This window comes from Larus michahellis, chromosome 6, assembly GCF_964199755.1.
Source record: "Larus michahellis chromosome 6, bLarMic1.1, whole genome shotgun sequence".
NCBI classification, from domain to species: domain Eukaryota; kingdom Metazoa; phylum Chordata; class Aves; order Charadriiformes; family Laridae; genus Larus; species Larus michahellis.
The window spans coordinates 43,519,408-43,534,358 of NC_133901.1; the positions used below are offsets into that span (position 1 = coordinate 43,519,408).

The following is a 14,951-nucleotide window of genomic DNA, read 5'->3' on the forward strand; positions in this document are numbered from 1 at the left end:
GCTGCATTGAAAAAAATAGAGGCAAGAGGTTAATTATATTGAATTGCTTTTTCAAGTAGAATTTAACTTCAGTGGGGAGAGAGATGTTTCAGTCAATATTGCAAGTATTGAGCTGAGGCAGAGACTGGTCAGCAAGGCAAGTTGACCAATGAGTGCACTAAAAAACCCAGTGAACTTGGTCTTAGCTTGGAGATCATTAAGGGAACTGAGAAATCATTAAATCTAGAAATGGGACCTAATGGAAGTCGATGAGAGAACAACTATGGATATTTAATGAGCAGCACTGCATCATGTTCTCATCCCCTCAGAAATAAATAATGAGATACTTGAATTTCTCTTTGAACAACAATAAATGTAGAATGTGAAAATAGCATGGGGAAAAAGAATCCTTTGGGCCATCCTCTCAGTAAGTGATTTCTACGAGCCTTAATTAATTATCGGAGTTACTTGTGAAACAAGCTTGTGTGAAACTATGGCACCATAAAATCTCTGTTTAATAGTTAGCCCCAAACCACATCTAGATTACCTTGAAACTCTGAGAGTTCATTACCCAGAATTATTGAAAAATTGCCAGTGTAATTTCATTCTGCTGAAGAACACAGGATGAATTCTGCATGAAAACAGCTATACACCAGAAATCCTGGTAAGCAATCTTTGTTAGGAGCAATGCCTTATATTGTTGCTGTAACATACTCATTAACCTTCAGGTAGCGTGTACGTAGGAATAGGTATGTAATTGCTGCACCATAGGGATCCTCCTCGCAGAGGTGGGTCATCAGCCAGGGCAGGACAGTGGGGAAGCAGTGGAGACGTAAGGGTAGTTACACCATGTAGCCTTCTGCATCCAGCTTAGCTGGGGAACGGGGCTCCCTCTGTTGCCTACAGGAATAGAGGCCAGCTTCAGCAACAAGCAACTCAAGTTGCCTGTGTTACCCTTATTTTGGAACATCCTGTCCGTCTTGACGGCTGCCTTGAACGAGTCTTTTGTTAGGGATCTGAGGTGGCTGCACAAACATGGAAGAGATTTGGGTTTGAGGAGTAACAGCTACAGCAGCTCTTCAAAACATGTCTGTCTCATAGCTGTCTCAGGTGGAAGCTTTCACAGTGAATGGTCTGTGGTGGGGTTTTTTGTTTGTTTATTTTTTTAAATCTTTTCTTCTAACCTCCAAAATGTCTTTTGGGCTAGATTGTTCATATTTCTTCCTTGGCTTTATGGAAGTTCATATTATTTGATTCTTTTATGCATCTCTGAAGAAGTGCAGCTGTAGATACACCAGGCTTTTTAAAAAGGTGCAGAGCTGTCGTTCTCTCCTAGGGAAATCTGAATTTAGCTGGTTATCTAAAAGAGGTGGGTAGAAGAGCTGTGGCATCTTCAAGCACTGACAGAAGAGACTGTGAAAGGCACTTTTTATGATCAATATGACTATAATTAAGGTCCAATAAAACCTAATTTTTAAAGAAATCTTTGGGGTTGTAATTCCTTTCCCCTTCTCTGACCTTAAGTAAAGAAAAGAGAAGCTGGGAAGTGACCGGTACTGAAAGGCCAACAGGATGCCAGGTGTCTTCTGCCTCTATCAGCCACATTTGACCCCACACTCCCATTTCTTTGGGTGAAGCAGATGGCAGAGTTCCTGTTGAGTTAACAGGGTGCAGGATTTTAGTAGAATTGCTCATGTTTTACACTGGAGTGAGGCATCTGGGACTCTCCCCTGTAACACTGCTGGGCACTGAAGCTTTCCTGAGTTCCAGAACTGAAAGAGAAATGTTTTCCTAAAGCATCTCTGAAGGAGTAGTGTCTGGTTAGTGCTTTATTGCTAGCTGTTCAGCTCTATTCAGTAACTCCTCATTTCTGGTAACTTTTAACTTGTGTTTTCTGTTTTGTGTCTGACACAGGAGTCAATTTTTCTGCCAAAGCTATAATGCAGTATGGCTGGGAAGTGGGGGAGTAGCAATCTAACCAAGTTGAAAGTAATAATCTATTATTTTCTCCAAAGCTTTTTACTTTTAAGGGAGCATTGCACATTTGTAGTGTGAGTGATTTATATACCTTCATACTCAACAGAAAATAATAGTCTGTATAAACATGAGATGCCCTTGCTGCTATGAATAGAATTTTGCTCCTGTCTCAAGTAGCTACTTCTGAACCTTTATATTTGTGCATATTTGGGTGCTACTTTTCTCTCACGTATTGTGTTCTTTGGAGTTGGATGAAGACTGATGAAAACATGCGTGGTCTCCATCAGCTTTGCAATTATGGCTGCCTTTGCTAATAGATGGGAAACAACTGTCTTCAAGGGGACTGGACAACAATAATTTGACATTCACTCCTGAGCTGTCCTTAAGACAGAGATGAGCTTTTCTTTGCATTCCTGAAGCTGTCCCATGGCCCTGCATCAGGTGGCATTCCCAGAAATGGTCCCTGGCCTGGGCTTTGCTGCATCAGCAAGTCAGAGCACAGCGCTCAGTCCTGCAGGTGTGTACTAGCCTTGATATAAACTGAAATATGTGCATATTTACTGGCTTATTCATTGTTAATTAGGCATGTTGCCAACAGTTCAATAATTGCTTGATCAAACTATGAGTTTTTAAAAGAAAAGAAACCTTTTAATAGTATCACTATATATATTTCAGTATTCTTATATAGGAGTGTATATACTTATGTTCCATTAGCACAAGAAACTGTTTTTAAATATTCCCAGTTCCCTATGAGGAAGTAAATTATTGCTCATTCCTGGTCAGATTACAGTTATCTTGCCTGTGATGAAGGTCCCCAAAAAGTATGTTTGCTTTTTTCTTGCACGGGTGCCACAGATTGTACGAGGAAGGTGTTTTGATGGGGCTCCCTGAAGGAAGAAATGCTGTCAGTACGGTTCCAGGAAGCAATAAGCACCTTCATGAAAATAACTCAAGTCCCCATCCTTAATCCCTGCCTATCCTTTTTTATCTGATGGACTCAGTGAGGGCTGGAAGATCACAGCGCGGCTGAAAACGAAAGGGAGTTAACAAGATGTGACCGGTCAATGGATAAAACAATAGGCGAAAACCTCCACGTTGCCTAGTGCCCAGGTGTCCTTCCCATGCACAGGTAGCCATGTGGATCCTGGTGAGTTTGCTCTGCTGCTTAACGGTCGGAGGACTGCCACAGGCGGGTGGCTCGTGCCCATCACAGTGCAGCTGCGCCTTCCACAGCCTCAGCGAAGGGACGAAAGCCAGGTATGCCGATACTCTCCCCAGGGGGGTTGCAGCTCTTTCTCTGGATTTTGGGGATTTTATTTCTTCTCCTCTGTAAGGATGCTCAGAGGAGAAATATTGCATCCAGACTTCTTGTCCATTATTTTTCCAGTTGCTTTGTGCTCTAGCTTTATTTGCAGAGGATTAGCTTCTGAAAACGCGGTAAGCTGATTTCAGAGAAAGCGTTTGGGCATCTCCTCTGTGAGAACAGAAGGGACATAATTACCAGTGGTGCAATGGCAAAAAGGGAATAAAATTTAAACATTTTCTTTTTTTTTTACCTTTATGCTGAAAATGCTAGTTTTAAAAAGCTTTATTCTCCTCTACTGGTTTATTTCTGAAGTATAACTAGATGTGGTTTATGTTGCGGTACCAAAAACTGCAATTCTATTTACTTAAAAAATCCTTCAGTTGGAGAGTTTAGGCAAAGCGATAGACTCCAGGTGGAAATGAACCCCAAAAATAGATAATAATAATAATAATAAAAGTAAGATAATTATCAGACCAGAAACTTTCAGTTAAAAATGAAGACAAGATCAGAAGGGCATCCATTTTTAAATGCAATGCCATTGTACAGACGTTTCTCTGGAGGACCATAATAAAAAAGTCTTTCTGAAGGGTAATCACAAAGTAATGGTCTGACTTAATGAAATACAAGCTACATTTTTATAAGGTCTGGTTCACATTAGAGGAGATTTTGTGACAGAGATACAGTATTTGCAAAATCCTTTAGAAGAATTTTTTTCTAGACAAGACCACAGTACTGAAATGAACGGCTGTCCCCTGTATTTCGGATCCCCATGAAATAGATCTACTTTCTTATCTCTTTTATGGTACTATAGATTTAATACCAGAAACTTTCCCGGTAAGAAGCGTGGTAGAGACACTAGTCTGCAATTGTTAAGAGGGAGTGCAATAGCGGGAGAGCCAATTATTGCTCCATAAATGTCACAGTTCCCAGGGGAATTTCCTCTCAGTGACTGGAAAAAGCTGTAGTGTGTTTTGGTAAGATAAATAATAAAGCAATTATCCATTAGTCCCTTAAGGAGCATAATGTCACCTTTTTTTTCTGCATTATGATTCATATTTGTCAGTAGTAGGAGGAGATTATCCCATAGATTAAATGTTTAGTGCTCACTGACATAGTTCAGGGACACTATAAGAAGCACGCTGTTTTACTGCCATAGTGTCTCTGTTATTAAACATTTTGTGTCATGCCTACACACACACACACAAATGTTTTCTTGAAAGAGGATTTCTGGATTTTTCTTATTTGATAGATTTTTCTCTTCCTCAAAGTCTCAACTTTCAGATGAGGGTGTGCAGGAGTTAATACCACAATAAGAGTGCTGGATCAGAGTAATGTACTATGCTTTGATTATAAATTAACAATTTAACTGTAGGCTCAAATAATGTGTAACTCCGGGAAACTTGCATGAAGAGTTCAGTGATGTTATTTGTTTTTGTTGATGGTTGAGGAACAATTGCTTTTGGTCAAAACCAATCTACTTTTGGCAGCTGTGTAATATTCTGTTTATCAGCCAGGCAGTGTGACAAGAAAATGTCACTTGCCTAATCACATTACATTTCTTGCGGTATCTTGTTTAGCATGTGGAGTGGGACATGCCTATCTAACCTGTTACCTTTTACAAGGTGGCTTTGCATTTTGTTAAGAACTTGCCTTTCTCTCCTTGCTGATAGGCAAATTAAAGTCCAGTCTCAGAGACCTATTTTGACTCCCTTCATTCCTCATGGCTATCTACTATCCCATATCTTGGCAAAGTCAAAGTCATAATTTTTTGTGTGAAGGCTGTGAAAATGCAGCATAGGGTTTTCATGATTTGACCTCTAGAGATTAGAAATTGGAAGGAACGATTAAGACACATAAATCTGCCTTGCTTTTAGTATAGCATTTTCCAAAGATTTAATTTTCTGCACTTTCACTCTCATAACTCTATGTCCCTGTGGTGCAGTGACTGCTACCATCTGTACACACCTTCCCAACTATTTCATTGTAAAGCAGAGCTTGCTGTAGTGTATTTCCAGTGAGTTCTTAGCTGACTTTTTTATCCTCATTTCATGAATGAAAGATCCTGTGCTGTATTGAGTCTATATTACTTCCTGCCATCCACACGTCAGTAAGGCTTCTTTTCGTATGCCTTTTATTGTTCAATTTATGGATCCTTTAGTTTTAACATGCACTAGAATCCTCTGTTGTGCATGAATATTGTCACTGCTGTCTATCATAAGCACTCTAAAAAAAACGGAAAGAAAAAAAAAGCAGGAACACTGTATGGGCCAGACTCAGACTCACACCACTCCAGGAGAGGCACAAGATGCAATCTCTGCAGTCAAAAGATACATATGAGTTACCGCAAATTGATGTACTTACTTATGGTGATGATGTAGAGATCAGCAGCAAGTAAGAAACAACAAGAAAGCTTGTGAAAAAAGAAAATCAGATAAAAATCTTGCATTAAAAGAAAGTTTCAAAACCTTTTCAAAATACAAGAAAGTCACATCTGTGTTTGTGTTTCCCCCCAGGACAGTGCTGTGTAATGACCCGGAGATGACCCTCACTCCTGTGAACATTCCTGTAGATACGTCCAAGCTTCGCATAGAAAAGACAGCCATCCGCAGGGTGCCAGGAGAGGCTTTCCATGGCCTCCACAACCTGGAGTACCTCTGGATGCCCTATAATTCCCTGGCCACCCTCAGTGGGATCACCTTCAAGGGCCTCCGTCGCTTGCAGGAGCTGAGGCTGGATGGGAACGACTTAATATCATTCCCCTGGGAAACCTTGGCTGACATGCCACAGCTAAGGCTTCTGGATTTACACAACAACGAACTTACCTCAATCCCTCCAGATGCTGCTCGTTATGTCAGGAATATCACATACCTGGACCTGTCTAGCAATAAGCTGATGACTCTTCCTCAGGCTCTTATTGCCACCTGGGCCAACCTCCAGTCTGTCCCTTACTTCCCCAACGATAACTCCAAGATCATCCTAGGTAAGAGAAGCTCCTGTCATTTTTCAGAGGGGACACAAATGTCAAGAGCTCCGCATCTTATTGCAGCATTTTCACCCACTGTGGTTATCACAGCAAGTACACTGCTGTGTACAATTTAATACCCCATATAAAATGTGGAAATTTGTTTACATATTAACAAACTCACCTCAGGCTCCCCACACCCAGCTTATTACACCATAAACTTCATCACGTGCTCGAATCTTTTAACACAAAACCAATCACTCTTTCTCAAGTCCTTTTTATTTATTGACACTGCTATTTTTGACAGAAATATAAATATGATTAGAGCTCCACAGCATTCATGTTCTGTTTTCTAATAACAGTTACTATGGAATTGATCCATTTTAAGCAGCATTAAATGAAAAAGATGGATATTTATTAGGTCCAAATTAAAGAGGAATAAAGTCATCACTGAGCATAAAATCTGGGTCAGGACTGCGAGTTTTTGTTTTTCCAGAGCCTTGTTTATCTGTTCACCCAGAGTTAAATCCTAGTCTCCCCAAAGTCACCAAGATAGTGCTGCCTTCAAGGGCAGCTATAAGGTTATAAGAATCCACATTTTGGTGACAATTCTGGGCTCCTCAGAAGTACGGCTTTTGGGCATTTGTCCATTTTGTTGTCAGAGGGCATATTACAGATGACTGTCTTGAATCCTCTCAGTTGCAGTATCCCCAGATGAGGTTTCGAGCACATTTACTAGTTCAGGGGATTACTACTCAGCCTTTTAGCCATCGTGCACTGGTTCAAATCCACAGCAGGTTGATGATGGTTCAGAGTTGTTGCCATCTGCTGTCTTCACTTGCGATGAGCTGACCCAGCTCCACTGACTGTTTGATCTGTGGGGTTTTGTGTATCTGCATGTACTGCCTTGACAGCCACGGATGTGAGTTCAGGCACTTGCTGATAATCTCATCAGAGACATTGCAAGTTTTCCCTTGCTCTGGAAAGTGCCCGCTGCTCTTTGTTCTGCGGATAAATTTAGGGTGGTAAAGTTTTTAAAACTGGATTGCAGTGGAAAAAGACATAAGACTTTAAAAAGATTCAAATTACCACCTGCAGAGCTTTTAGTGTCCTTAGCAGATGTTGTTTAAGGTTTCACTAGCATCAGGAGAGGAGCAGGTGTTTTGTCATCTTGTTTTGCCAGATGTGGTATCAAGTTCTTTAAGCCAAAGCTGGCTGTTTGGGATTGCCCATTTCATTTGCGGCATGAGAAGACACTGCCTAGATCATACTCTTTTCTTCGTTTAATTTCTAGGGTCGTTAGATGTAAAAATGTTATTCCATTCAATATAGATTAGGAGAGTATTTTGTCGAGAAGAACAGATCATGCCTTGATGCTTGTAGCCAACCTGACTGTTTACGTAGCCAGCTGTGCACAGGTTGCTTGTGCCAGGATCCTAAAAAATTCATGTAGGCAAATGAGTATAATGCTAAGATTAATACAGTAATGCATAGGCACTCCAGCTCCTAGGTCCTATCCCGCTGACACCCATAGGGACCAGGTATATGAAACACACGTCCCTCGCAGGAGCAGAATGGGAGAACACAGCTGCACATTTCCATTTCACTTTGCCCATGGCTGTTTCTCATGGAGGCATAAAAAAAATCCATGAATAATAAAGAATCAGCCCAGTCCCTTCCTTTGTCTACAGTGCATCATCACGACTCCTCTTCAGAGCCCTTGCTTGTAGACTACTTCAAGAAGAAGTACTTCCAACAGTAGCTTGCTGGCTGATAATCTGCCAAGGCTGCAAGCTTTTGCACATGAGGATTGTCCATGTGATCCCACAGGACTGTGCCATGCAGGGCAGAAAAAAGGGCTCACTGGGGCTTTAGGGGTGCTGCAGCATCACCTAGGGCTGGGGCACCTGCCAGGGAATCTGGAATAAATTCTTATCTAGTGCATGAAATCAGAAGTAATCTGCTAGCAAAAATGCCATAAAACAACAAAGCTAAACTCTGAACTTTCATTCTTTATAGTCCCCTTAACTTCCATGCATTAATTTGTAAGAAATGCCCTCCCACCAAGGTTCACCACTTTCAGGCCCCTTCCAAGCCTGGGTAGGATGGTATGCAATGGTCTCAGCAAAGAGATTTTTCAGCAGCCTTTAAAACAGTTTATTTGAGACCTGAGGGGCTTTTGATTGAACCCGTGTTTCTGTTGACTTCTGTTGCTCCTGGTCTAGGCTTCAGTGCATGCCTGGAGTTAGGTGGTATAAATATCCCCAGTGCTAATTATGCTGGGTGAAGTTGTTAGAGACCATGAACTGTCCATAGGACAGGTGATTGTGAATATTTGTAAGTAGGATGACACAGATTTAATCAGAATGCAGTAACTTCTGTTCCTGCATTGCCCGAGCTCGATTCCGCTTTTTCAGTCCCATCTTCACAGGTCTGTTTTTAATAGAGTAATGTCTCATTTTTTCCGAATTTGAATTCAATAAGCACACACTGAGATGACAGAAAAAAGATAGAGAGAAACATTCTGGGACTCTGAAACAGGAGTGTATTCTTCAATATACCCCTTTCTATGTGTATTTTCTTAATATAATTATTGTCTATTTATGTTCTTTTATATACCATGACATGTATATTCTTCAATTTACTCCTTAACACCGTTCTTTCATCTTATCAAGCATAAATTAGCATTTCAGGATAAACAACTGATTACTAAAATAATGAAAAAAAACTTAGAATAACAGGGATGGAAGAGAACTCTTACAGTCAAGTAGGATCATCTTCACCTATTGCAGGCCTGACAGTTGGCCTGATAATCTGCCTAATATTTTAATAACCTCCAGTGAGAAGAATTTCTTAGCCTGTCTAGGAAAGAGACTGCATAGCCTCTTCATACCAAAAAAATCCACACCCCAAAACAAAACAACCCTTCCCCATAGCTACTTGTTTTTTCCATCCTGGAACCAAATGTGCTTATAATAACTTCTTGTTCTGCTTCTTTACGTGCATAAATAGCAATGTTTTCATAATATGAATAATCCTGCTTTGAATTTAAAGAATATGATTTCAGCTCCAGATTTTGAGATACCTTAGCAAGCCATGTTTGTTCCCTTCTACTAACTGGCAACTACGGGATCCATCAAGCTCAGCCAACAGCAGCAAGGGTCTGTTGGGAAAACACCACCCCCTGCGTACCTTGCCCATGCACAGGCAATCCTTGCTGAGCAGATTAGGAGCCTATCACAGTTTGTTCTGCTGAAAAATAGAAACAAAAGTGGCAGAAACAAAAGGTGCTGTTGGAGTGACTTAGTGCTCTGATTTATTTTGACAGGCTTGCAAGACAATCCCTGGGTATGTGACTGCAGTCTCTATGAAATGGTCCATTTCCTAAATTTCCAGTCTCCTAACATAGCATTCATTGAGCCCAGGCTGAAATGCTTCACCCCCCGGAGCCTTGCAGGAGTCTTCTTCAGCCAAGTTGAGCTAAGGAAATGTCAAAGCCCTGTTGTACATACATCCGTAGCCAAAGTAAAGACCATCCTGGGCAGCACTGTGCTACTGCGATGTGGGACAACGGGGGTGCCCATTCCTGAGCTCAGCTGGAGAAGGGCTGATGGTGCTCAACTGAACGGCACAGGTGGGTTTGGTTTAAGCTTTTCTTGTACACAGGGACTGAATGAGGGAGACCTGCACCTTTATTTTCTGTGGACTGTACAGCAAATGGAAGCTTCTATGACAATAGATCCTTATCACTGATAAAGGACCCAAAAAAAGAAAGTCGTGCAAAATGAGATTCACTGTAATTCACAATAGTATACTGTGTAATTCACTATAGCATTGTGATTTTCTATAAACTATAAAATTGCTTACATGTTGATGTAAATATCGTCAGATAAATGTATACTATCATGTGTAAAAAGCTGTTTTTTCTTTGTTTCATAACAATTGTGGTGGTAGTGAGACGAGCCAAGGGGTTTTCTGCAAATCTGTTGGAGCTGAAGAAATTAAATATGTCCAGCTGTAGCAAGAGATTTCTTTAGGTTAGTTATTTAGTTATTCAGTCACTGAAAAGGCTTCCCACTGAATTATTTTATGGGTCTTTGAGAGTAATGATAAGGTACTATTAATCAGTTAGTAAACATTTCTGGCAGAGAGATGTCTGACGTGAATTCAACTGGGATTTGAATCTGCTGTGGCAAGGAAAGAAAAGATTGCAAACATGCAACATTACTGATATATTAAAAGAGAAAAGAGCCACTAAACTGCTGAAGGATAAAATACTTCAGTGACAATGCTTCCAAGAAATGGCTCATTTCTGATGGATTGACAAAGTCTCTTGGGAAAATGCTCTGTGAGAGAAACGCTTACCAGGTCCCTCTTCTGTGCTCACCCCTCTTGTGGGGGAAGCCTTCAACCAACCATTGTTTTTGTAACGGATCATGTTTTCATTTCCATTCACAAGAATGATTGGACGCCAAATTGCAATGTTGGTCCTTTAATGTTTGGGGGATTTAGGGAAGAAACCTTTGCTGCACTCAAGGCAGTCATGCTTAGTTTTTTGCCCTCGAGGTTTTAGATCAGGACCTGAACTTTCATCCCTCCAACCTCCCCTGAACGCTACTGTCTCCCAGGCCTGGCCCTGACTTTCACAGAGGGTCTAAATTCAGCAGATAAATTGCTAAGTGTGGAGTCTGATCTTCCAAGGGTTACTGCGCTCCTCAGTGCACAGAAACAGGAGAGCATTTTTCTGTCACAGCAGTAGAACCACTTGTAATAAATATCCTTTTCTGGGATCTGTACAAGTCATTGCTCTGTTGTGCGTGATGTGCAGGATGTAGCAGAGCTGCTCCTCATAATTATAATGTCTACCCGTTGTGCTGCAAATGTCCCTCCTACACTTGAAAGAGAACCAAAACAAAAAATAGAAGAGAGAATGCTTTCTTGAAAGCATATGTTGCATTTACTTTGAGCTACAACTGAGAATGATTAAATTTTTGCCCCATTAAATCAGACTTTCGCACCTTTCAATAAAAAGCTGGCTGAAAATATACATTATTTCTCAGCAATGGCACCTTCTGTGCCAATACGACTGTTTGAAATGTTGGCGTTCTGAATTGAAAGGAGTGAGAAACAGCCCACAGTCTGTATGTATGGGGAAGTGCCATAGGAAGACTGGTAGCTTTATGTTTTCTAATATACCCATTCAGTAAATAATTAAACTGAAAAAGTAACTTCTGCTGCCATTGTATTTCATTGCCTTTGGAACACGCCCTGGTTGCCAAGGCTGGATCCTGACCCCACGAGGGCTTGGGAGAAGTTTGCATCCTGTCTTACCTTTGCCTTTCAGACCTTTAAAATGGGAGAGGGCAGAGATAGTACGTCCTCATCCTAAGGAGGCTGGTTAAACAATGAAGAAGGTGCTTTACCCTTCGGCATGATCTCAGCTCTTTTTTTCTGCACAAATAGAAAATAGCCCCAAAAAAGAGCTACTTTTAGCCTCCTGGTAAACCAAGTGAGAAAATCAACACTCAGCTGTGTCCATACCATTCAGTGGTAAGTGATCAGACTTCCCTGTGTTTGGCTCAATATGAAAACCTGCACTAATTTAGCAGTAAAAGGGAGGTTATTTTTCAGCTATTTTTCTTCATATCCTCTATACTAGTCCATAAGTGGTTTTTAGAAGAAAATCTCCAGTTTGTATTTTCTGTTGCTCAGAGGACTGTGTCTAATGTTCAACTAGGTCATGTTACTGCCTCCTCCTTCCACTCTTTTAAGTATTGTACCTACATGAGAGCTTTTAAGCCTTTTTTTTTTAATGGAAGAAACTTTCCTATTTTGTTTTCAAACTGTTCATCACTTGGGAGGAAATAGCATCAAATGCTTCACATATATTTGGTCTGAAGCAGTGTAAATCCCGACATAACTTAATTTTAGAGTTAATGTCCTTTTCTTGGATTTACTTTGATTTTGTGGCAAAAAGAAATGATTCTACTGTATCAAGCAGACATTTGGTTGATTGAATCTTAATATTTTACAAAACATGTTCTTAATTCTATTGATTATTGCCTATTTATTTTACATTTTTCCTTCTTTGCAGTTCACCAAGAGATTTCCAGTGATGGGATGAGCTGGTCTATTCTGGGTCTGCCTGTAGTCTCTTATCTTGACTCTGGAGAGTACATCTGCAAAGCAAAGAATTTTCTGGGGGCAACAGAGGCGTTCATATCTCTCATCATCACGGACTCAGAAAGCACGGATGACCCCAACTCTAATGCCAAAGGTGCATGGAGCGGGAAGGCAAGCGGGATGGAGGCAGCTGCCTACAATGACAAGCTAGTGGCAAGGTACATTATCACCACCTCCACTGTGCCTACCCTGGGGGCTGGAGTGGGCACCGGAGAGGGCCTTCTCCCAGATGTGGCACAAGATAGCAACCCCAGAAACCTGCTGGTGAGCCCGCCTACTGGCCAGCAGGAGCCAGAGCGAATTGTGAGGTCCGTCAGGGTGATAGGAGACACAGATCAGAGTATCACCCTGGCCTGGAAGGCGCCTCTGGCAAAGAACACAACAGTGTTCAGTGTCCTCTATGCCATCTTTGGAGAGAGAGACATGCGTCGGATCAATGTGGAGCCAGGGAAGACAAAGGTCACCATTTATGGTCTGCTGCCAAAGACCAAATACATCGTGTGTGTCTGTGTGAAAGGGCTGATCCCCAGGAAGGAGCAATGCATCATATTTTCCACTGACGAAGTTGTCAGTGCAGGAGGGACCCAGAAGCTCATCAATGTGGTTGTCATCAGCGTGGCCTGTGTCATTGCTGTTCCTCTGACGCTGGTGGTCTGCTGCGGAGCACTGAAAAGGCGCTGCAAAAAATGCTTTGTGCGGAAACCCAAGGAAATTCAGGAGTCCTATGTCACCTTTGAAAGCCTGTCTCCTGGGGCCAAGGCAAAAGGCGTGGAAGGAGAATACTTGACTAGACATACTCCTGATGAGTCGAACAGGCTGCTGTCTGCCCGATCCAGCGTGGACTCAGAAGCAATACCAAAGATAGAGGGGCAACCTAATGAATACTTTTGCTGATAGTAAATAGGCTGATTGTCAGCTCGCTAGGTGGAAAGCATATGGTGGAAAGTATGGTGGAAAGAATGACTGTGCTCTAGCACTGCAGGCCACCCTGTCAATGTGTCCATCTCCAACATGTTCTGGAGAAGGATGCAAGAGGGTAGATGGTGCCCAGGCTTTACAGAAATGTGTTGCTTATCCCACCTGGGGTTTGCTGTTTTTTACCCAGTCAAAAGCTTCTATAATAATTGCCTCATTTTCCTGGACCACTTTTATTTTCGTAAAATGAAGCGTGCACACTGAGTGTGAGGACATTAAACAAAATTTCTGAGCATGCTCTGCTCAGTGTTGTTTAGTACCTGCTCTGCAATATGCTAAGTATTTTATTCTCAGGTCTTTTGATGTTCTTTTGGTTGACAAATGGGGGAGTGTTTAGTAATTTTAAATAAATATCTATGAAGGTGAAGATTGAGTCTCACCTCTTACATCCCCCATGTTTGTGTGAAACATGCGGCTTGATGCTTAATAGATCACTAGGCGCAGATGTACAGCAACCGTTTCTACTATGTCCAACATAATAACAGCTCTGTGCTCTGAATTCAGAGAAACGTGCAAAGGAGAGAGAAATCAAGAGACAAAACCCAATCCACTCCTAAGAATGCATAATAGAGAGTGTTTTGTGATTGCACTTTGGCCCTAAACACTATTCTTAAGATTTTCTTGAACAACAGTACCACTCAGGTCTTTCAGTATCAGGCCTAGCTGGCAATTTTTAGCTGTATTGTAATTAGTAGAGTATGTTTTATATCAGCTGTGCTAGTTAAAAATCATACAATATCCTACTCTGCAAATGGTATGTGGCATTGTAGTGCTTTGTAATCATACTGAAAAACCTACATTAGACAGTTCTGCAAAAATCTCTCAGACCAGCCCTGCGGTTGCTGCCAGCTCTCCTGACAAAACTGGTGGTGAAGACCAGAAGGCTCAGCCACGCACATGTGGTTTGGTTGTGAAAATGCCTTGCTCCACGCAGAGCAGGGGGATGTGGTGTGGTGGCAGACCCCTGGCCAGACACACATCAGCCGTACTTTCACCATGCCATCAGTGGCGGCAGAGGCTCAGTGCGGACTTTCGGGTTTCAAACATTTTACAGGTTCAAGAACCCTGAAAAGAACTGTCTAATATTCATCTAAATGTACTTTCGTATCCAGCATGAGCTAATCAGTTATTTAAGTCCTGCTGCTCCACTGGAATTTGGATCTGAGTGCTTATCACAAAGCAATTCCCAACTGTGTAATTTTCTACTCCAGTCCCTCGTGTAGTAATACTGTATATAATGTTTTTCTCTTTGTAATAAATATTCTTCATGAAGAAAATTATATATGTTCTGCCAAATGTTGAATGGGAGGGATCCAGCCAAGTTGAAACGATAACTGATAAAGTTTGCTGAATTGTTTTGAAATGTGTATTTGTAAATGCATTGGAAGGATCTCTACTCACATTCTGCACGGGTACATACAGTGTGGGTTAGCAAAATTTGCTTTTGGAGCAAAATTCAGTTGGAATGGAGCCCCGTATGGATTTTGCAAGTCTTCCTTGTACGGAAGGTTTCAGTTATGTCAGATTACTTGGCCTGATGGAAAAAGCAAGTAATTTGATCTCAACATA

At 41.4% G+C, this 14,951-nt stretch overlaps 1 protein-coding gene across 1 annotated transcript; it reads left to right on the plus strand.

Annotated features, from left to right (window-relative positions):
• Positions 1–3,091: 3,091 nt before the first annotated feature.
• Positions 3,092–13,301, plus strand: LRIT1 (leucine rich repeat, Ig-like and transmembrane domains 1). The gene is made up of 4 exons (XM_074592301.1): positions 3,092–3,213; positions 5,776–6,242; positions 9,553–9,858; positions 12,319–13,301. Exons 1-4 carry the CDS (start codon positions 3,092–3,094, stop codon positions 13,299–13,301), a joined length of 1,878 nt encoding a protein of 625 aa, XP_074448402.1.
• The last annotated feature ends 1,650 nt before the right edge of the window (positions 13,302–14,951 follow it).